General features: G+C 37.2%; 1 protein-coding gene across 1 annotated transcript in view; it reads right to left on the bottom strand.

Annotated features, from left to right (window-relative positions):
• Window positions 1–3098: 3098 nt before the first annotated feature.
• The window catches only part of THSD7A (thrombospondin type 1 domain containing 7A), a 309979-nt gene continuing 288777 nt past the window's right edge, over window positions 3099–24300 (bottom strand). Inside the window, exons 18-27 of the mRNA XM_081147876.1 lie at window positions 23670–23785; window positions 20040–20157; window positions 19641–19786; window positions 19058–19232; window positions 14619–14792; window positions 11518–11613; window positions 8650–8732; window positions 8104–8314; window positions 5046–5133; window positions 3099–4328 (exon numbers count right to left, since the gene is read on the bottom strand). Of these exons, the coding sequence (XP_081004002.1) occupies window positions 4244–4328; window positions 5046–5133; window positions 8104–8314; window positions 8650–8732; window positions 11518–11613; window positions 14619–14792; window positions 19058–19232; window positions 19641–19786; window positions 20040–20157; window positions 23670–23785 (1292 nt within the window). The 3' untranslated portion in view covers window positions 3099–4243. The remainder of the gene's footprint in view (window positions 4329–5045; window positions 5134–8103; window positions 8315–8649; window positions 8733–11517; window positions 11614–14618; window positions 14793–19057; window positions 19233–19640; window positions 19787–20039; window positions 20158–23669; window positions 23786–24300) is intronic.

Consider the following 24300-nt stretch of genomic DNA (forward strand, 5'->3'; position numbering starts at 1 on the left):
GTAAAACTGTTACAAACCGTGAGATCCCAGATCATCTGGGAATGACTCTTGCGAACTGATTCAGACCCCGGGTCAGTGTAAGGATGGGCTGTCCTTTGTGTCTGGAAAGGTACAGGCCTCTCTCAGTGTCTGCCGCGTGGGACACGAAGGAGGCAAGACGGAGATGGGAGAATACTGGGTTGTAATAAATCGAGTACAGGAACTGGCATTTTTGCAGGAAAGGGTGTTTGGGTTTTTTTTCGGCGTGTCATCTGCATCTTTCCCCTTCCTCACGTCTGACCAGTACATTCTGTTTAAATCATCATGTTCACACTCTAAGTGACACTGACTCCAATAGGAAGAAAATACAGGTATTCGCCTCTTGCCTTTTCTTATTAAAAATGTGGGCATGTTTCATAGGAGGTGGGTCTGAGGAGAGCAGACAAGATTAGTTGTTGGTAAGAGCAGAGAAAGACCAGGCACAGAGTCATCATAAAGAAGCAAGGATACAGAGTTAGAGGGGGTAAAAAACAATCGTGAGAGGTGTTGCTTACATCCTGTAAATTAAATGACTCTATCTTGCAGTGCCCAGGAACTCAGAGGAGTTCTGATTAAGCCCTAAAGGCCTCTGCCGCCTGCCTGAGGGTGGGGGCGGGGTGCATGAAAGCCTGACAGCGGGCCTGAGACAGGGCCGGTACATAGGGAGAGATAACTGACCACACTGGGAAACAGACCTAGAGTAACGGGGGATGTGTGTTAAGTGCTGTTGTGATTTGTTAAGCATTTCCCCCTTCTTTTGAATATCTCAGGTACATACGTATACAAAAGCAGTTACTAATTTTTTTTACAGTGCCAAAGCAGAGTGTCTTACCTGTGATAATTCAATACATATCTGTCTTGTTATAAGTAATTTGTGCTTTGTTGCAAGTAATCAAGAATATGCTTTCATGCACTCCTTCTCAAATCAGCTTAAGCTACACTGTGGTGTCCTCGAAAAGGCTTTGAAGTAAGGATTACGGTCAAGGCCCGAGAGATAAGGTATTGATGAGTGGCCAAGCCGAGCCCCCGAGGGATCAGTGAGGCCGCTTCTGTGTGGCTCGTATTGAGACCGTCCGGCCCAGTCGCATAAAACCGTGTCGGTATTCCCTCCTGTTGTTTTCTCAAACCAAGCAGCCCTTCATACTTATACGACAGTAGTTCTACATCCTTTTGGGCTCGGACCATTTGGGTAAGGCAAAAGTGTCAACAGACGAGTTTTTACTCGATTCCCCTCCTGAATTCTTAACAAATGAGCAGCGGGGATATGGTTCTGATGACATTTCAGCAAGGGATTTAACTCATTATGGACTCATGCCAGGGGAAAAAAATAAGGCCATTTTCATGCTATAAACATGAATACAGTAACTTTCATTTGTCCAAAATAGCCAGCTTGCCACATTCTCCTCCTTCCAACCTTTCTAACAAGAGGCCATCCAGTATTTATTCATCTAACAATGAACTTCCAGCATGCTCCAGTGTTAGGCCACATTACACCTAGTCTCCTGCACATAGCATTGTGCTGTAAAGTGTAATCAATTTATGACTAAAACCATCTTGTATTTTCATAACATTTTATAATTTTGATTGATTCATTTAATTCTTACAATAAAGGTAGGATGATACTGATCTGCCTTCTGAATTAATGACATTTTACAGTATTATAGGTGTAGCTTTAGTAGCAATGGTATTTTATTTTATTCAATAATTTCAAAGTTATTAGGTGTTGCACGCATTTCAAAAGATTAAGCTGAATTCTTCAAGAAACTGCAATAGATTCTCAACTACTTTGGACAAATGGAATTTGCTTAATTCAAAGAGATCAACGATCTGGAAGACTCCTGAGTATGTGTATTGCCAATCACAGTTTTAGAGTAACGCTGTTATTTTTTTCTTCCTCTTTGATAAGACAGATGAAGTGGAATTTGTTTCTATGCTTTTCCTTATTTAATTCCTTGGTTAAAGGTAAAAGTTTCATCTTCCTGACTACTTGTTTGTTTTGAAATTATTTACATTACCTAAAACAATAACTATTAAATAACAAATTCATATTTACCACATTTAATTCTTATTGAAACATGTAGAAATCTGTTCATTTGGGGGACAATGGCATCCGAATCTGATGACTTCCATAATTTTGCAAATACTTCAGGGAACAGCAGGGGGAGTTCAAACTCTAGTATGAAGGTAAATACCTTCTAGTTAGTCCAAACCACTTTTATAGCAACACAGCTACAGTTAAGATAAAAATAGCTGTTATACTATTTTTAAAAGACCTGACACCCTAATGTCCTCCCCCCTCCCAAAATCCATTGTAGTAAAAAGTTGCCTGAAAAATAGTATTGCTTTTTAGTGGCACCTTTTGAATTTTCTTTTCCTATGAAAGAAGTCTGCCACGTTAGATATTATTTCACTGTGTCCCTCCCAGGCCTACAGCTGTAAAAAATATAGCTGCTTCCAACACAGGGATACATTTAAGGACTGTTTTAATCTTTGAAATGAAACACTGATTTCAGTCTGAGCATAAATGAATGAAAACCAAAGATGACACAATGGAGAGTTAACATTGATAAAAACTTCTAGGTGAGCAGTCAGCAAACCACAACCTGCCAATGTGGCTTGCTGACTTTTTTTAAAGAACATTTTATTGGAAAACACCCATGCTGATTCCTTTATGCCCTATGTACTCTCTATGGCTGTGTTCTCTCGATGGCAGAATTGAGAAGTTGCCTCATAGACCTGGCTGAGAATATTTACCACTTTGGCTCTTTACAGAAAAAGTTTGCCGCCCTTGGTCTTGATATTTAAGCCCTGGACAAAATACTTACTCTTCTCTTTTTAAAAAAATTTTAGTTTTTGAAATCATAAATTAAAAAGACCACTTCAATTTTTACCAGTGAGAATGACAACACTATGGATTTCAAAATACATTTGATCTGAAAGTAGGAAAACAAATCCGGGGGAAAAGTCAACATACAATCTTGGTTTCTTTTAGGTACAAAAATCATCGATACATTATTTTCTCCATCTGCTCAAAATTAAAAAGACAACCAGCTCCTTTTTTTCTTTTCTTTTCTTTTTTTAACAAAGATAACAAATATAAAAATCTAGTCATAAACAGCCTTCAAAGTACGATTAAAAACCAACTAGAGGGGTCCATCTTTTGGAGAATTAACGGGTTTGGGACTTAAACACTTCAATTACCGCCACATTGATGTCACAGTGGCCGCAGCGATGAGGAGAGGTGTATGCAGCAGGTGTAAGAGCTAATTCCATCCTGTCGCCATCCAAAATGAACTTGACTCTCTTCAGGATACAGGAAGGCGTAAATGTCTCCATGACACTCTCGGCATAGATGTCTCCATCCCATATGAAAAGAGGCAGTTTCCATGGCAATACCAGTTAAGTACCTATCATGCTGCACTAATATAGTGCAAAAATGTGCCTTCCATTTTAGCAAAAAAGATGCAGGCAACCAGTCTGAATTTGGGGAAAGTAGAAACTTATTGTATGAACACAAGCAAATTAGTTTTCCAGACAATAACCACTATAAAATACTCAACTTGAGGACTCTTCTAAGGTACTAGTACATGTCCAGCATTCGTACTTTGGAGAAAGACAAGAATTAAGTCTTATAAAAAAAAGTCTTTGCCTCTGAAATGCAGGTCAATAAAAGCTACCATCAACTACGAAATGCTGAATTTACTCAATGGGCTTTCTGCTCAGCTTAGAGCATTAAAATGGCTTATTACCAAGTATATAATCTGATATAATAATGGGTACCATTCAGTTGAGTATACGTGGTGTTACGCTTGCCTATAGTATTGTAGAGATCTCGGTATAAACTCTTCATGCTAAAATGTGACTATGGGTGAACGCTGCAGACAGACGCTTGCATCGGGCATCCCAAGAGGCCAATTCCACCACCATATTTTAGAGATGAAAGTACATCGCCAGTTGGTAGATTTCAGGAAAGATCACACAAAACTCTCAGAAGGCAGCATGTATTCAACCTAATCTCCTAGACTTCTTAGGGCTGATGGTTTCTGTGTAAGTGGTACTGTCTTGGTATCTCCAATGGCACTGTGATTTTTTTCACTTTTCTTGATGTTCTTTTTAAAAGGTACAATTCACTTTAATCCACACAGTTTGAATAGCTCTGTGGCTTCTGGATATCTACTGCAAAGTCAGAAAGCTGAAACTGGTTGTTGCTGGGATAAGTTATATTTTACATGTCTGCATCTCCATCATAGGCTAAGGTTAAAGGTTTCAGTCTGTTGTTTTGCCTTCTTTGGGGTTTCTTTGGCTTTTTGCTGTTAAAACAATCATTCAAATTGGGAGAAGAAAAAAAATCAATCTTCCATTGTAAATTTTGCTGTTTTAAATGACAAAAGTTTGAAACTTATTGATATACCTAAATTACTTAATTGCCTACATTGCCTAAATTCAAACTTTAAATTTGATTTTTCTGGTACCTTTGAATTTCTCAGTTGTATGCTCTCAATAAACTTGAAACACAACCCTTCAACTATTTTATTTTCCTGTAAAAGATTAATTACACAAATGGAATTCCTCTAGTACTAACAACAGAAATAACATTATAGTGTAATCATTTCTGTTTGGCCAGAACCCTTTATAAATAATCCATAATTTGTAAATAATGCATGCTTAAAAAGATAGCTGGATGAGATCAGGTATTACCATAATCTCTTCCTCCAGTGCTAATTCAATATAAACCTCTACTGTTCACCATAAGCATATTCTCTTGCATAACCAAGAAGAACGTACTTGAGAATATGGCCTAGAACAGCGCTGGCTCATCTTTGGACACTAAGTGACTCGGGTTTAGTAGATTTTAGACAAAGACTAAAGCCATGTTTATGTAGAACTTCAGATGAATGCTAAATAAACGTGGGATACTTATATGAGACATTAGTTTGCCATTCCTGTGTTATGGTCCATTGAAAGTGTTTCCTCTAAAAGAGAGAGATTATATATCCTCTTAGATGTTGAAATATTTAAACACTCACCAAGCTAGATAAATCATGGAGACAATAAAGATGAGTAACACAAACGCCCCAGCTGCTACACCGTAAACCCAGGTCTTTAGTCTCCCATCTAAGAAGAATGGATATTAATCATTAATTTATATTAGTCTGGCGTGTAAATCACAGTCTTTAACTATGACCAATGGACGAGTCACATATGGCCAAGTCCTTTCAAAACTCAAAGTGAATTATTGCTTAGGCACAATTAATGATTAATGCAAAGCTGCTATTATGAGTTAGATGCCCCTTCATTAAAGATTATCAATGAAAATGGAATTTAAAGGTAATAAGTAATATTTTCAATTTGAGTTCAGATTTCAAGTTAATATGTCTAAATTCCTGCTGCTTATCTGCATTTTGATTCAAATCCAATATATTCCTAGTGCTACATAAACATTTTCTTTTGATTTTCATTCTATTTTGAGATTGGCAATTATGAAAAAAGAAAAATAATGCAATTTCATGAAAGTCCTGCAACTTAAGAGTTGACACAGACAGGTATTTGAACATAAACTTTGTCACTTTAACGTTTTTCCCCGATAAACTGAAAATGAATATATTAACAATTTTGGGAATTAATAATCTTTTATCTAGTTTACACTTACAGTGTCCTTTAACGCTGATTTGACAATATCATTTGCAAAAATAACCAAGTTTGATTAACATATAAAAGGATCTCCAAATAACTTCTTTCTCCCTTTTCTATGACAGGTATTCCCTGCTTTCTGAAAGTTCTTGTTGCCTCCCTTCGCTTTTATAGAAGATGTACATTACCACCTGTTTTCGATAATTGAAAGAAATCCTAAGATGATTTTCTCTTTTACAAAAAAAAAAAAAGCAGAAAGCAAGAGTAGCAGTGAGTGTTACAGAGGGTAGCATCCCCTCCAGGCAGCAAAAGGCCCCGCCAAGCTCCTTCCCTGGAAGCCACACCCAGCATCTCAGCATCAGCTCCAGAGCTTTGAACTGTGTGAGCATCCGAGCTTTATCTCGATTTACTGTGTGCATCTGTTAGCAAGATGTGTCCTAAGGAAAAGGCTAAGAGAGCTCATACGGATGTTATGCTTAGAGGAAAGCTGAACGTAATTAAGCATATTTGGTATGAATTAGTAGGTGATTTTCTGGGTCTGAGGCCACTTAAAATTTTTCCCATATAAATTAGTGGTAGCTGCTTCTTCGCTTTATGCCAGCTGGGCTTATGAAAAGTTTCAGAGAACACTCCTTTTGGATAGCAGGGGAAAATCTGTATATGAAATCAGATAGGACAGAGACTCTTCTAATTTGGTTTTCCGGTCTCATTCTATTTGAACTTCTCAGTTTTATGTTCAGAATAAACTTCAAACATAAGACACTATTAATGACTTTGCTAACTTAAATTGATCCTCACAGAACATATATTTTCTGTTGCATACATGCAATTAAACATATGTTAGTGTTAAATTATAGATTGGGAAAATTGACCCCATAGAGACACTGGTTTAGTCAATATCTGAATGGCATTGAAAGCAAATCAATACTGTTAATTTTTTTTTTTACCCCTAGATCAACTTATGGGTTCATTTTCTGGAAATAAGTTAATATTTTAAATATCCTTTTTTGTCAATTCAAAATATTTACGAAATTTAAGCCTGGGTTTGAAATAAAAAGAGCTTTTCCACTGTTGGGTTTATGTGCCCTGAGTGTTCTTCAACAAATATTCTTTGGGTTTTTCAAAAACCAAGAACGGGGTCTAAATGTACTTCTGTAGTATATTAAGATGTTTACTTTAGGGAAACTACATATTAAATTAAATATGACAATAATACCCTCTCTTTTTAAAAACCAGTTTGATGTGAGAAGACCTACTTGGATTCTCAGTCAAGGTCAAGATCACTAATGGCTATTTGCTGTTCACTGTCTTGAACATTGAGAGAGAGTTTCCCACGTTTACACAGATAGGTCAGCTTTGCAAAATAAATGTTTTTTTCAGCTAAAAACCTAATCAAGGTATGGATAATGTGGTTAAACGTGAATCACCCCAAATACTGCAAATACTTTAAAAAAATTTCAATAGTGATTCTCCAGTAAGGGAAAGCGTTTTGACTTAATGCATTAGAAATAGAGATGTGTTAGCGATGCACATTTCTTCCTTCCTTTCTCATGTTTCTGACAGAGATATAAAGTAGTCTGTGCCTCGCTTTGCCTGGAGATTTCCTTTGGTCATGAACTAGTAATCCCTCTTGCTGTGAGAAAAAGTGACATGTGGCCCTCATAGCACATTTTTAAGCATCAGCTTATTTCTAGGGATAAGTGTATGGTTGAGTCCACTGGAGAGAGAAAGTGTACCGAGAGGAATAGCATTTCATTGGGCCTTCAAGCTTTTGCCTGTATAGGCTTCAAGTCCATTACTAGACACATTAAGAGCTGTCTAATATGACAAGGGTCTGGTTAGTCTCCAACATGGTCCATCTAGACAAGAAGGCTCCATCCCACCCCCCGTGTATCTGGTGCTAGTGTAGATTCTGAGATTTTGAGTGTGCCGACTCTAAGGACCAACAGAAGTTGGTCTGGCTACCTACTGCCCCCCCCCCCCCCCCCCCCCCCCGGGCACAGAACTGCATTACTAATGTTCCTGTTTTAGGTTCAAATTATTACCACTCTGTGGTCAAATGGAAAATTCTTGAATGTTTTTATAGTTTTATTTGTTCCAGTACTGAATGACAACAGGCTTTTCCCCCAATTAGTATTTTCATTAGATTTCTTTGTTCAGTGTGAAAATAATTATACTTGTAAATTTAGGACCAAGATTGAATACCTAATATCAGTCCTAATTTTTTTTCCCCCAAAAGAAAGTAATTTCATTTCTCTGAACTTTTGAGCATGAGTGCTTTTTTTCATAACACCAGTAAAATAATTATAAGATTCTATGGCAGCATCAGAACAACTGCGTTTCGGTAAAATGCGAAATAGCTCATATGAAAATGCTTGCCCATTTTTTAATCACTTGGCACCGGGTAAGTGCAGCACTAACGGATTCTACATCAACACTGTGTGGTCACTTCACCTGGCCCGAATGGCTGCAGAAACCAGGTCCTTCCCCGTCCCGCCGGGTTACTGGAGGGCTGGGTCGGGTGCACGGCCCGACTGGTTTTCACGTCTCCCCGCGTGTCCTCCACGGTGGGGATCGCCACCACGGGGATCAGCGTGCACTGCTCGAGTGTGCCGTTCGACGACAGGACTTCAGTGTAGCCTTCTTCACAACTGCATGTCCTGGTCTGCAGGAAAACAAGGAGATTCCTCCTGGGCATACAGGGGGCTTTCGAAGGCACAACACGCCTGACTTGAACAGGGCACTGTCTGGGGGATTTGCTACACATAATTTCTGTCTTCGCCACATAAAAAACATCACACTTTTTGTACCACACACAAGCTTATTCTCACAGGGGAAGCAAGCGCATTCAGAATTGTTTATATTGATAAGAGGGGAGGTCCCAAAGTAGAATTTTTATGCCTGAAGACGTGCTTTTTGTAAAGGGAAATGACTGCACAGGAGGCAGTGAGGTGGCAAATGATGAAGCTGGCTGGTCCGCCCCAATGAGTTCACACATACCTCGCTACAGAACGAGTGCGGCTGACTACACGGTGGGTGACAGGACCTGTCGGCATCCGGCTGGCGCACCACCAAGCAGCCCCCTGCGGAACAGAAAACCACGTTTTGACAAGGAGTATCTCTTGCGATGACACAAATACACGGTTGTTATAGGCTTGTCTTCGAATCCTAAACCACCTTAGGATCCTCGCATGTTGCTGAGGGCGGCTGACTGCGAACTGTGTGGTTAACCTTGGCCTCTGCTGTGGTTAACCTTGGCCTCTGCTGAGGTTAACCTTGGCCTCTGCTGTGGTTAACCTTGGCCGCTTGACTTAGGAGCGGAGGCCCCGAGGAGCCGGCCCAGCGCTGAGCTCGCTGCAGGCGCTCCGCACGCACCTGCTGAACAGGAGCTTTTATCGTTGCTACTCTGGAAACCCTCACTGCACGCAAGCTGTTTCTGTCATTGTTCCCGAGGCCAAGTCCGGCACTAAAAAGACGATTTAATTTTCTTTTAAAGTTAAAATTCTTCCTTGGCTAGTCAGAGAAATGGTTTTCATATCCTTATGGAGGAACACATTCATGCATTTTTATAATGTGTGTTTCTTTTTCAGAAAAATCACTATTCCTGCTAATTCAGGATTTGGGGGGGGGGGAAGAAAACAAATAAAGCTACTAAGTGGTGTGCTTGCGCTGTTGTTTTCACTAGGCATTGCAGCTGTCTACTGATCCCTCTTCTTTTTTCTGCTTTTCCAGTTTAGTACCAAGTGTGCCTAGGTTGTTATATCAAGATGGGGATCGATGTCATAAAGAAACAATGTTAGTGATGTGGAAGGAACTCATAGTTTCGAACTGTTCTTGTACAGTTTAATAGGATTTTAGCAACGTTTTTCCTTTATTTACGGAATTGATGATCCTCTGGGGTTTCTCAGAGATGACTATTGTTAATCCTTTGCCTTAATCTCGCAAGATGATAGACAAAATATTCATAGAAAAAGTGTTATGGAAAGCAGTTAGTCATTGCCAGGCAGCTGCAGTTAAATGGCCATATTGACGTTATTATCATCAGACACACGAAGAAAAATGAAAACAAGAGCCTGAATTTCTTGTAACTGTTCACATCATTAAAGCAACCCATCCAGGTAGGTAATATATTTTACGACTGTCTACTTCTCATCTCTCCTAAAAGACAGGAAAGGAATGCAGATAAAGTTTATCACGAGTCAGTTACACACTGGCTTTTTGGTGTCAAACAGTATTAAGAAATAAATACACTGCATACTATTCTGCATTAAAAAGAAATGGGAAATACGATTCCTACAAGGAAGTCTTTTAAAATTGGACTTACCTTTGCATTGGGGAATAGCCCCAATTTCAGGGGGACAAGAGATTTTAACATGTAGAAGAAAAGGCAGACAGGTATTATTTCATCCTTGATTGGGGAAAAACAACAACACTGAAAGCTAATGGGAAACTCTGGGGAAACTGTAAAATTCTTTCTGGGTAGTTCAAAGGAGACTGTAGATATTCGTTTTGAACCCCCCAGCTGAGAGGACCCCTCCACAATGCCCTCCAGTTCAGAAAGCCTCTGCTCTCCCTCCTGTTGGAGCAGTGTGGCTGAAGCAGATACTGCGAGAGAGCAAAGGGTTTCCTGGAAGGTGTCTTTTCTACGTTACGCATGTGTCCACTGGGAGTCGCTATTATCAAGGGCTTCTTGATATAGATTTCTCATGTATAAAATCGTATCTTCACAAGAATACAATTTGACATCCTGCTCCCACTTTCATAGGGAGGAAATAAGGAATTAGGTTTCAATAAGTCCAGGTAATTTAGAATTCAATATAAAAATTGATGCTTTCCAAAAAGCATATTGATCCCTGCTCCTGTTATCTTACTGTATATATTACAGCTAACTTTATAAATGGATACACTCAGAGGCACCCAAATGCACATCACTTTTCCTCCCTGCCAGCAGGTAGCCCTGAACAGATAACTGCAGTACACATGCTACTGTTATGCAATGGAGATTCCTGTAAATTAGATCTATAAAAATAAACTAAGAAGAGACAAGACAGCTTTGGGTCATGCGCCTGTGGTTGAGGTTCGGATTCCGACCTCGGTTTCTTTCTAGATTTGCAGAGTGGCTCACCTCACTAAATACTGGGAGTCAAGTTTCTTCTGCTCCTCAAAGGAATCCTTGGGATCCCTTGCCTTTATTGGTCTCAGATAAGGACACTTTTAATAATGCAGATTAGAGTAGTTCTTTGGGGGTAAATTTGGGTAAATAAAGGACATTCTTAAAAGTTCTTCATTTGGATTTCTTCTTTGGGTATGTAATCATTTTTGTGTGGGGACAGAGTAGGTGAGCTGCTCAGATGCTCTGGGCTGGAGATTTACCAATGGTTCTTGCCTATTAGTAAAAACTATATAAATCATAGATTTCTGAATTCAAATAAGATATTGTGACTTGTGTAATCATATGCCCTTGAAAATATTTTTTGTCTGTGAGTGTTTAGCCTTTTAAGACACAGAAACAGATATAGTCAACAGAAAATTATTTTATCATATAGTGAGTTATTTATGTGTAAAATTTCTAGTAAAAACAATCTGAGAGTTATTTACTTATAATAATCATTGGTTAGAGTTAGACAGTGTTTTAATTAAATAAATTCTAGCAGCAATCTCTAAAATGGCTGGGTGAGGGAGAATGAAACATTAAAAAAGAAAATAATCTGTCATTGGTCCCAGACAGGTATACAGCTCAGGTGTCCTGAATCCAACCATGTGTCGAATACCGAAACGATGTCTTTGTTTTCTGAATTATTTTCTTTAACCTATTACACGTGGGTTACAGGAAGACTTTCAAAGAACAGAGAGAGATTGAAGGTTTACCTGTTACGTTCACACCATCTGACCTTTGACACCAGACTGTCCGAGAAGAGCCTTTCCAAGCACTAGCCATCCATTTATACTCATAACACTGTCCATCTGCAGGGACACAAGAAACACAAACAGAAGCACTCTGCTGTCCAGAGGATAATCATGGTGATAGAGTATTAATTAAATATTTATAAGCCACTGAATAGTAATAAGAAGACCATCTCAAATGATTCAAACCTCAATTTGTTGTCCTGAAGTTGCCGTACGTTATAAAATTCCAGATATACACCTAAATCCCAACTAATTTTCCATATCTGCTGTTACACTATCTATGAAACCTGCATTTTTAATTTATGTTTTATTTAAGACACTAAGAAATGCCAAACATATAGGCAAGGACAAAGAGTAACTAAAAAAAAATTCAATTACGCATCATTCCATTTAATAAATATTACCGTTTAGCCATATTTGGTTTAGTTTTTTTTGCCTGTTGAGTAAAACATAAATAGATAAACTTGATGTCCTATTGTATTCCTTTCTGATCTGATTTTGCTCCATGTCTGTCCAGCAATACTCACTATTCTGAAGTAGGTATATGTGACCATTTTTATTCTTTTAATATAAATACACAATAAATATGAGTGTATACACCCATAGATGATATAAAGTATTACTTTTAGTCAGTCTTAAAATAAACTATCACACTCTGAATCATTCTAAAATGTTACATACTATAATTTATTTAGCTATTTCCTCTAAGGGTGGACTTTCAGTTTTCAATTTTTTGCTGTTACGACAACGCCACAGCAGACTTTGACACTATTTCAGAGTATGTGCATGTGACATCTGCGAAAGGTAGGATTTTCGTTATCTACAGAGTGGGGCAAAAGTAGGTTTACAGTTGTTCATATGGAAAATAATACAACAATAAATAATAATACAAGAATAAATAAACTCTGTGTTTCTTATACTCACAACTGTAAATCCACTTTTGCCCCACCCTGTACATAAACTAAACTAAAATTGCAATAGATTGAATAGGAACAGATAACAAATCCAGCTCTTTCTTTAAGTCATATATTATAGAGACCTGAAAAAGTGTAAAACAAGACCATGCTTGTTATTAGATTTATTTTCTTTTTGTTTTTGGAAATAGTTATTTTTCAGGAAATATGTTATTTATAGTAACATACAATTGGTTTATGATTATTTAAAATTAATGAACAAATATTCAAACATATATCAGTTTTCATTTTTAATATGATAAATTTTTATAACAAAAGGAAAGCAGTTTGGGGTCCTCAACAATTTTAAGAGTATAAAACTGTCTTGGACTGAAAAGTTTTAGAATTGTTCTAGACATTAATCCTTTGAATATAACTGATACCACGAGTATCATTTTTAAGTCTGTGGCTTGTCCGGTAACCTTGTTTATGGTCTATTTTACTGTGTAGAAGGTTTAAATTTTAATTTGAATGCATTTTTATCTTTTCCATTTTTGTTTAGGCTTTTGGTGTTATATTGAGGAGATTTCCCTCCCCCTTTTTCCCCACTCAACTTTGTTTTGCTTCTCAGGATTTCACATAATTGGGAGTTGTCTGTTTCTTTAAATTTTGGTAAAAGTCATAATTAAAGCCACTTTGGTTTTAGTTTGCGTGCATGTGTGAGTGCATATTTGATAGATTTGAGTTCTTAATAGTTATAGAATCCATGGGTTTAGCTTCTCTGTTATTCTTGGTAAATTATAATAACATTCTAAATGTCTTTTAAGTTTTTACATTGATTAGCAAAATTTATTCACAGAATGATATTTTTCTAAACACTATTCTATGTGTAGTAGTATCGATTTTTCTTTTTTCTTCTTCAATGATTTTGCATTATGTGGTCTATTTTGTTAGTTTGGTCAAAAAACAAGCTATTGATTTTATTGATTATCTTGTGTTGTATTTTTTCTTTTTCTATCTCATTGAATTTGTATTTATCTGTATTGGTTACAGTTTCCTTTTTTTAAAAAAAAATTGAGTTGAAAGCTTAGCTCATTTTAAACTCTTCTCCCTCCTATCTGAGCATTTAAGACTTTCAGTTGTCTTCTAAATAAGACACAACATTTAGTAAGTAATGCTCTAAAAGTGTGGTTTTCGGTTGTTACTACTCTGTGTGCCTGCGGGGGGTTTCTTTCTCAACTGTAATGTTATTGATGTGTACTTTTATGACACTCTCATTTGGGGCTAAACGATTCTCTCTCTTTCCTTGGAAATCACTTCACTTATTGTAACCCCTGACGTTTCTCTACTTCTTCACCTACCCTGTCCCAGGACACAGGGAATGTTTTATCTGGTAAGTTTGGGAAGATTCAACTGACATGGTAGATAATTCTATTTCTTGGGTGAAGTCGTCTAGACCATTTGCCTTTCATTTTAAGCCCCCGACTCCAACTTCTAAGCTTTCTCCTCTAACTTTTCATTAATAAATGTGATATTTGGCTCCAATTCGTGATTCTATTTCATACTCCTTCCTTTTGATCTCCACTAGATAGCAATTATTTTGTTTTCATTTAGACTTTGTCTGTGTTCCAAAACTGATATTTTAATGCTCTGTGGTTTTTAAATTTACTTATATTTGGTGCATGGCTCTATATTTGTGTGTGTATGTATATATATATATACCTATTTGAATATAGGTATATGTCAAATTTAGAGTAATTCTTGCCAGTACTTTTATTTATCAATTTTTGAAAATTTAATAAAATCTCTCATTTTGCTGTAGATTTGTAATTTTTATTTATTCATTCTTTTGATTTACATACATTGAGTATATTTTTAGAGTCATACATGATTAGGATTCTTATAGGTGTTATTGTTATAATTGTCTCAGCCTTCTTTATCTCATAAAAGTGGGAGACAATTTCACAAAATTGCGTCTCTAATTTATGAAGGATGACAAGATTTTCTTCCTCTAAGTCTTTAAAGTTCAGAATCATGCCCTTAATTGAATTCTCAGTCTTAAGTGAGATCTTGGCAAATTTGCTTATTTAACAGAAAATTCTAAATCTTGTGCATTTGCTTATCAACACAAAATTAAAATGAGTGTATTTCCTGAATTATAGCACTTACCATCACATGATTTTGTTTCCAACATCTGCTCTGGGCACAGGTGTTGATTCTCCAGTTCTTGTATAATCACAGCTCTGGAACGGACCTGTATTCCGCCGAAGCCTAGGTCCTCGCCATTCACACAGGTCAGCTGACACAGGCTCCACGAAGACCAGTCCTTCAAGTAACAGTCGCCTGCAAAACACAGGTGTACAGCTTATAGCCATACCCATAAAGAATAGCCAGCCATTTTATTTTTAATCCCACTGGGCAATCTGTAGGTGTGCCAGTCATACATTCTACTTGTAATATTTAGATAAGTATTTGATATTTGCAAGTTTGTATGTAGCTTTATAAGTTTGTATTCATATTGTAATTTTCTGAGTGGATGTTACTGGCATGGACTATGCCTTGCGTAAATGTTATCAAATGAAAACTGTGACTTGAAGGAGCTTGTCCATTATGATTCCCCTCCTAAGAGATAACAAATACTTGATTAAAACCTACTATCAAGCTTGTCATTGTAAAGAGGTTTATTAAACACCTGGTACTAGTAAAAAAAATCTTAATATACCCAGAACTTGTCTTCTAGATACTCATAATTTCAAAAGAGCTTGAAATCCAAGTGTGAGAAAGCTGCTACTTATGCTTTATTCCTTGCTTTTCCCAGAGGGTGCAGGTGGGACGGCCAAATGAGCAGCTGCAGGAGTGGCAATAATGCATGCTATTTCCTTGGTCTATGTCTTCAACCCACTTTCCCTTTTTGTCAGTTATTGATTGAATAATATGCATGCAATAATGCACATATTATAAATGCACAGATAGCTGAGTTTCCACAACCTGATTATATACCCATGTAATCAACATCCAAATTAAGCAACAGAACATTCTCAGAATCTCAGAAACCCCCTCATGTTATATATGGAATCATACCATATGTACTTTTTATGTCTGGCTTCTTTGGCTCATTTATGTTTGTTTGTGGGATCCATCATGTACATATGTAGTTCTAATTTTCTCATTGTTATTGCTGTACTTTCCTCTCATTGTATGAATTAACTACAATTGAAATATCCATTCCACTATTGATGGGCATGTGGGGAGCTGTACATTTTTCCTGTTATGAATACTGCTGTTGTGAACAGTTTAGTACAAATCTTTTGGTGAAGTTATATATATGCATTTCCATTGGGTATATACCTAGGAGTGGAATTACCGGGCCATAGTGTGTCATGGGTTCATCATCAACATCTTCAACCATTTTGAGAAAAGGGAAGATGTAATGTAATACATCTTCCCCATATACACATCCATTCTTCAGGACTGACTCCTTGGTGAGATTGTTCAGAGGATGCAGTAAATTATGATAGAAAAATCCACAAGGGGTTCTTATCACTTTAATTATTCCAGCCATATTACATGAATAATTCATATAGCCTTTTATAATGCTGAAGTTGTCTAATATTAGCACAAAGTTGCCTGGATCCCTGATTAATGAAAAAACTTCTTGTGCCATGATTAAGAAATACTGGGAAGACATGAATTATTGACTAACAGATACATAAATACAATAGTAAAGTGGGGTGATTTTTGTAGACTTTTATTATAGTATGTCATTAATACTCTATCTAGTGTCATCCTGAAGTGCAGAAAATTCTTGTGAATTTTGAAAGTGTTAAGGAAAAAGAAACTAGTAAGAATTTTTAAGTAGTGTGATAACATTTTAGAAATATTTCTATCCCCTAGGAAATGCTACTTTTGAGTAACACGATTTTTAATTATGGAGGAGAAACTATTAAAATTGAAAAATTCCTGTCAATATGAAGGTATATAACTTTGCCTCAATGATTGCAAACTACATGGAAATAAAACACATCTTTCTATAAGTAGGCTTTATCTCTGTGCTTATATCACTTGACATAGTGTGTTTTGTAACAAAACAATAAATTGTTTAATGGCAGTCTGTGAATTTTATCATAATTACCCCAAATAATCCACATCAGGCTTCAAAGATTTAACAACAGCAATCGAGAGGGAGGTATTGCCTTGTACTGAACATACTTTTATATTTTGACTACATAAACCACTGTAATAAACTACACTATGCCTGCCAAAGATATGACAATTAAGTGTATGAAATGCATTTCCCACTTCAATATTTTACTCTTTAAAGCTTATTAGTTCACATACTGCTTGCTTTCAAAACCCATCACTGAAGGAAACTATCGCCAGAGGAACTGAAGTGAATAGATTGTAATTTATAAGAGAACAGCCTCCTAGCTTATCACTGTCTGCCAATTAGTTTTTTTACTATTTGATAGACAACATTTGCTTTCCACATTGTACTGCATGCAGCCCTCCTGTCCAACATTGCATCACAATGATTTCTTTCAATGTTTTCTTCTGTAATATTATTTTTTTCCACTCTTGAATGATAATTTAGTTGGGGACAGAATTTTAGGTTGATGATTATTTTCCATCACATTTCAAATACAGTAATGAGCTGCAGAGCGATGGTTTGGTCAACGAGGGACCTCATATACGACAGTGGTCCCATAAGATTCTAATGGAGCTGAATTTCCTGTAAGAAATAGAAGGGTATATGGTTCAGGAGGAAGTTTATTTTTCTTTGATGGGAGCAATATCTGCGGGGCTTCTCAATAGATTCCCTCTCACTTACAGGGCCTCAATTTTGAGTGCAGAGATTATATCTCAATTACTCGGCCACTGACCTGTTTCAGCACCTGTCCCCCCATCACTACATATTCACAGAGCACTGCAGCCCTCCCAGATCTAGCTTGATGGTCTTCAGGGTACACAGATGTAAATTCTTGTGGATCGTATACAATGACATAGGGCCACAGGAGATATCTTTAAACAAGTATTAAGGACCATTGATGCTTAGTAAAAGCTTTCTGTGGTAGTGTGGAGCCAGCCTGTCCCTGTACTTTGAAAACATTTTCAGGTTGTAGTAATGTAAAGCTTAGACAAGTTTTCCTTCTTCCATCAATTCAATGTGAGAGAGAGCCTTTTGTGCTAGATATGGTCAGTGCAACCAAGAACAAATTTTCAAAGTCAAAATATTGAGTCCTCAGTTCTACACCCTCTCCATGTTAAGCACCTTCTTTTTTTTAAATGAATACCACAAAGTTCCTTAATCCAACCACTGCTCCAATATGCAATAACCAAAACCACACTGCACGACAAACCCGATGTTCCATTATTCATCTTGATTTCTTATTGCTACTGATCCTCAGGACACCTTTCACTGCCTCTTGACAGTCACTATTATGGTGATCTGTGCCTTGCCTAGCCAGTTTCTCCTTGATATTTTCAATCAATCCAGCCCATATCCCTGTTCATGGAGCAGCATTGAAAGCTTTGATAATCTATATCTGACCCTGTCTGAAGGAAGCAGGGGAAGGGCTGGTGGGACAGTGTTTATAAAGTGTACAGTAGTGTACAGTAATGTCCTAGACCTTTACACTCACTCACTGACTCACCCAGGGTAGCTTCCAGTCCTGCAACCAACATTCAAGGTAAGTGCAGTATATAGGTGTACCATTTTAAATCTTTTATACAGTACTTTTACTGTATCTTTTGATGTGTAGATAAAGAAATACTACTGTTACAATTTCCTCCAACAACATGCTGCACAGGTTTGTAGCCTAGAAGCAATAGGCTATACCAAACAGCCTAGGTGTGTAGTGGGCTATATACCATGTAGGTTTGTGTAAGTGACTCTATGATGTTTATACAATGAAAAAAATCTCCTAATGATGCATTTCTCGGAACATATCCCCATTGTTAAGTGACTCATGACTGTATATTCCAATGTCTTTTGGCTTTCACTGTAACTGAGAAGAATTCTGCTATAATTCTAATTTTGTCTTCCAAAAGCAGGTAATCTGTTACTTTCTTTTCTTTCTGCATGCTTTAATAATTCTCTATTTTTCTACGTTCTCTGTTTTAACTACAGTGTATCTAGGTATGAATTTATTGTTGATTCTGTTTAAGACCCAGAGTAAGCTTTCATTATAAGGACCAACATTTTTCTTTAGCTATTATGTGTTTAATGCTGTCTCTCTCTTATTTTCTATTCTTTTCTTCTAGACATCCTAAATAGATGTATGTTCTATCCTTATTTGGTCAACTTTGCTTTCACACTTTCCCTGTCAAACATGAGGCTAAGGCCTTAACTGTCATCCCCTGCAGATGTTAAAACTCTAGAGGAGTGTGTGTGAACAGCAGCCACATGGGAGACCTGCCTTCACCCCCACCGAGGAGTAAGGCGACAGTGCCCCCCTTCATTCATACTACAGTGTCTGGCTGTTGGCACAGATATTATTGAACGAGAGGACTGCAGACATCCCTTAACTTAGGCTATATATGCAACCTCTTCTTGGCCCCAGTCCTGGTAAGAAATGATCAAACTATAAATTATGTTTTGTTGCTGTTACCTGGGCAAGGCTGGGTGCAGGTTTCCTCTAAGACCATTTTCTTATTACCGTCTATAATGGGTTCAACATCAGCACAGAATTCTTCATCCACTGCTTTGCTGAAATCATCAGCTGACCCATCACTTACTACACAAGAAATGTTTCTTGTTCTGGTACCTTCTCCACACTGGGCATCCTGGGATGAAGAAAGAAATAACTAATTAGGAGAAGAAAAATAATTCATTAGAGAGCTCATCACTTACAGTCATCTCTGCACCATTGATTTTGATTTATGAGCAGTGAAGGCAGCCCTTGGACCCCAGGGAAGAAGTCCTATAGGAGCACACAGTGAATAGTGTATTTGTTTTCTAGCCAAAGGCAGGCAAATAAATTTTCATTAAAATGAATCAGTCTCCAAATGATTTAAAAAATATAGGACAGGGAGTGCCTGTTATCAAAACTAATTAAACTAGTTATGAAATAGCTAGGCACCTAAAATCTTTAAGAGAAAACATGACATGTGTAAACTCTGAAAAATGATTCTGAAACCAAGTCTCTGCACATAAAGAACCACATTTCCGCATGACTTCTTGAGATCTGTTACCTGCACTTGGCACGGAGACCACTGGCCATATTGCCACCGATAACAGGGCTTTACTGGGCAAGGCTTGTACTGTTCCATCAGGGCTGGGCATGGTCTTCCGTCACCTTGAAAGGGCTGGGTAACTGTCCGTCTTCGGATCATTTTTCCTTTAAGAGATACAAAGGGATGCAGCTTTAGTGATATGCTACTGTTGTGCAAGCAGATATCTTATTGGGAGAAGCTATCACACACAATTCTCCTGAGGAGATTAGAGGAACAAGTAAGTCTCATGTATTTTGGAAAGAAAGACACCCTGATTCAGCCTTACTGAAGATTATTTGATAGCACTGAAAGCAAGAGGGACATTTTATTTCGGATTCTTTGACCATCAGCTGAAGGCTAATTAAGGTATAAACTAACCTGTGAGGCCACATGTTTGAGAACATTCTGACCACGGAGACCACTCAGAAAGCTGACAGTTGACAGGGCACTCAACCACGCAGGACGCGTTCATCTGCCAGTTCTTTTCCAGGCCCAGCTGAAAGGACAGAGGAGATCTGTTTGCACTGACATGAAGGCATGACCACAGTGTATGGTGGATGGAAGAAGGAGGGAGCGAGAAAAGAAAAGACAGGAGTGGGAGGGAAGGAGAGGGGAAGAGAGGAAGGGTAAGTAAGATGCCTAATAGAATAAAAACCTATCTGCCGGGCAAACACCCAAACTGTTAAAAATATAAAGTGGACCAACCCAGGAGAGTGGGAGCAAAGGGCACACGTTAAATGGAGGAGCACATTTACTCGATATACTTATAGAGTGTTGAACTTTTAAAATATGCAATAAGTAAAAGTAGATTTAATCTCCAAATAGGTTGAGTTTCTCTAAGTGAGGAACTAATAAGTGTAAGCATGATTATTTTTCATTCGTTAAAAACCAAGAATGTCATCAATATACAGATCCATAAGTGTATCTTTGGGGCATTACTTACTTTTATACATGCTTATTAAACTGAAAAGCAAAAGGGAAAGGTTTTCAAGACAAATTGCCACTCAAAACTAATGACTAATGTATTGAAATAATATAAAAATATCAGTTTTTAAGTACCTTAGCTCTCTAAAAGAAAATTTGGATCACTAGAATTTTTTATTAATATTTTATATATACTTTTTAATTATAAAGATTTTTCTTCTAAAACTATTTTAGAGATTTTTGAAGCTAACTGTGGTATAATTCAGTTTAGTGTTAGTCTCTCATCAGATAACATTGTACCATTGTATTGACAGTGAATTCCAATAGTTATTTACATATTTTACTTTTAAAATATGAGGTGAGATTTCAAACTCATCTACTGTATATGCAAACATTTAAGAAGTCCTAAGTCCAAAGTAGCAATGAAATAGAAAAATTTAAGAGCACATTAGGATAATATAATTTCTTAAATTGGTAATCCGTGGGATTTTCAAGATCTTTTTTAGTTTTGCATGAAAGACAAGTTTACGGTATCTAATATTATAAGATGGCAAAAGAAAAACTTTCTGAAATGTTATGCTGTGGTTCAAGTATAGCTCTTGGCTCTAAGTTATCCACAGACAGAAGATCAGGTCAGTGATTTGTGGACTGCTTCCCTTTGCAGGTCCTGCCGTATATTCTCCACCACTAATACTTGACAAAGATGAGTACAGGATTTGGTATGAAAAATTTTACTATATCACTTATATAAAGTCTCATAGTTAAGTCATGAAACGTTGGAGATTAGAGTCTTAAGGTGACATGATAAAAATAATGTGTCATATTAAGGTAGATAATAGTTGCGTAGAGAAAGGGTTTGAATCACAGAATTGGATTACTACTAACTTATTTATTTCACTAGGAAATGAAAAAGGATGTCTATTTATATTTTAGGCATCCAATACTGAGACATTTTAACCCTGTACTACTTTTTCTCTTATGTTTATTGTATTTTTTCCACCTGTCATCTATTTCTCTTTCTCTCCTTCTTTCTCTCTCCTCCTTCCTTCCTTCCTTCCTTCCTTCCTTCCTTCCTTCCTTCCTTCCTTCCTTCCTTCCTTCCTTCCTTCCTTCCTTCCTTCCTTCCTTCTCCCCCCCCCCCGCCCCCATCACCATCTATCTAAGCATTTGTGTAATAAAAAAATCTTCTCAGGGATCAAAGAATAGGAAAGAAGAAATCAATTACTAGGTATGAGGTGAGTAAATGTCTGAAAAACACAAAAGACAAAAATACTATATAAATACCACATGGGTTTAACCCCAATTTTCCTCTTTGTTGGGTGGTAATGCCATTTTTCTTTTTGGCTGTTAGAGGAACAGTGAGAGTTGGCTACTGCTGTTGCACTGAATGCAGGGTTTACACATGTCTTAGCAGGCAGGCAATCAATCCATAGTTAAAAAGATAGCCAGCTTTTCTCAGGGCTATTATTTAATCCTACCGCATCCATAGGGATGGCTAAATGGGATATGAGTTGTTTAATTCAATTCCTGCAGCGAGCAGTACAGTTCTCCCCAAAGACAGCACTTGCTAGACTGTTATAATTTAAATCCCTAATTGTCATCGCAGTAGTCAAACATAATGATATTTGTATACAGAGTAAATTTACCTTATCTCCTGGATACTTAAAATTAGTTATTTGTCAGGTTTTTATTTAAAGTTTATTTAAGAAACTAGGACCCTGTTTATACCTTTGTCATGTAGTCATATGAGCTATTTTAAAATTGGTCTTGTATGATTTGGGTTTAGCTTTCAAAACGCTCTTAGACTTTATTCACTGTATATTTCATTCCGACTTGGGAGGGCATTTATATGGGAATTTGCAAGAAAAGAGGCATATTAATCAACCAGAAGTAGATCACAGAAAACTCTCCAGCCAGTGTATGACTATAATAATATCCATTAATAATAATGTTATTTTTTATAATGGTTCCATTACTTCGATGTTATTAGTTTCAAAATTGATTCAGGTGTAAAATTCCTAATTAAATTGAAAGTATGAATAGACTAAGTTCTGTTATGAGATGATAGCAAAGGAAATTTATTAACTGTTTTCAGCACATTTGGGAGCTCTGGTCACATGTTCACATGGACAGAGATATAAGGAAATTAAGTTAGGTCTACATAATAAAGATATCAAATGGATTAACCTATTTTCACCTCGAGTTTTCCATTAGGAGTTGGAACAATTTACCATGGGCTTGTAACAACCCCAGGTGTGCAGACACGGGCTCGGTCATCACGTCTACTGAACCCTAATGAGGTTATAAGCTCTTCCTGCGTGTTCTAGACCCTCAGAGGATTCTGTTTATTTCGGTTCATATTTAACCCAGTGGGGCTCAGACACAGGAGGAGCCAAAACCTCTCAGGAATGTGAGTACCCTTTTGTTGGAAATCAGACAATTAAAACATGAGGCATAGCTTCATGAAAAGTAAGAAAGGCCAGCAACTGTTTTCTTTTATAAGGCCATATCTAGAAACAATGACGTTACTTTTGTAAATTGAAGAATTAACAAGTTTTTGTACCTGAAAGATACTAATGGCAGACTCCATTCCTTTGTTTGAATTTCAAGCTCTCTCTCATCCACACCTGACTCTCACAGCTGGGTATTAGATCCTAATATCAAAATCTGCTACAAAACCACATGTGATCAATGTTTAGCAACAGAGAGAGTGAATGATGGATCTTGGCAGGTGTCCCAGGCAACACAAAATTCAAATGAAATTACAAAAATGATGAGCAGTCTGATTAAGATTTATTGCCTATATTCACCTTGATTACTGATTGTTCCCCAAGCATTTCTTTCGGAAAAGGATAATTAGCATACCTTTGGGCTCCAAGCAGAACAAAATACAGGAAATTATGTGTAGAAATCAGTAGTGTCGGACAGTGTCTTTTTTCAAGAGGGTGCTTAACAGCCTCTGAATAGTGCAGAAAAACATCTGCTGGCAACGAGCTGCACGGAGCACAGGTCACTTGGCTCAGCATGAATTGAAATTACTGGGAAAGAATTTACTCACAAGGATATAACACAGCATCCCCTCACCTCTTCACAATGTTTCGGGTCAACCGACTTGCCATCGCTTCGAACACAGTCCAACATCCTTGTTTTAATGCCATTTCCACAAACTGCCTTCTCACTCAGCTGACAAGTACTCCAATCTGAAAGGAAGGGAGCCCATCTGAACAGAAGGCCATACATGAAACAGATTTCAAATGAAACTCTGATGACCCGAATCCCATATTTAATCCACCACTGCTTCCTAAGCCCCATAATCAATCATCCTACATGCAAAGCATATGGGTCCTGGCTTTGAACATATCAGGAGTCAAATGGAATTCCTGGGGTTGCACATAGCTAGAGGGGTTCTTCTAGAAGGCAGATGTCTACTTGACAATCTTGATAGCCACTTGGCAATATTGTAAAAGTGGCTTTGGCCTGCAGAACAAATGTCACTTAAAAACTTTTTTCCTAATAAAAGCAGAAATTTCAATTTTAACATTATTTTTGTTTTAGCAAGACCATAATTTCAATGGATAATACTTTGTGTTATGTTCAAATAAAACGCTGTATTTCACTTACTTGCATACTTAGAATGTTTTGAAATGTGCACTGATTTATTTCAAAATCACTTTGGGTCATATTTATTTAATTCTCTTACTTCACGTCTTTTTCA

The sequence above is a fragment of the Miniopterus schreibersii genome (assembly GCF_964146895.1).
Source record: "Miniopterus schreibersii genome assembly, chromosome: 9".
Classification (NCBI taxonomy): Eukaryota; Metazoa; Chordata; class Mammalia; order Chiroptera; family Miniopteridae; genus Miniopterus; species Miniopterus schreibersii.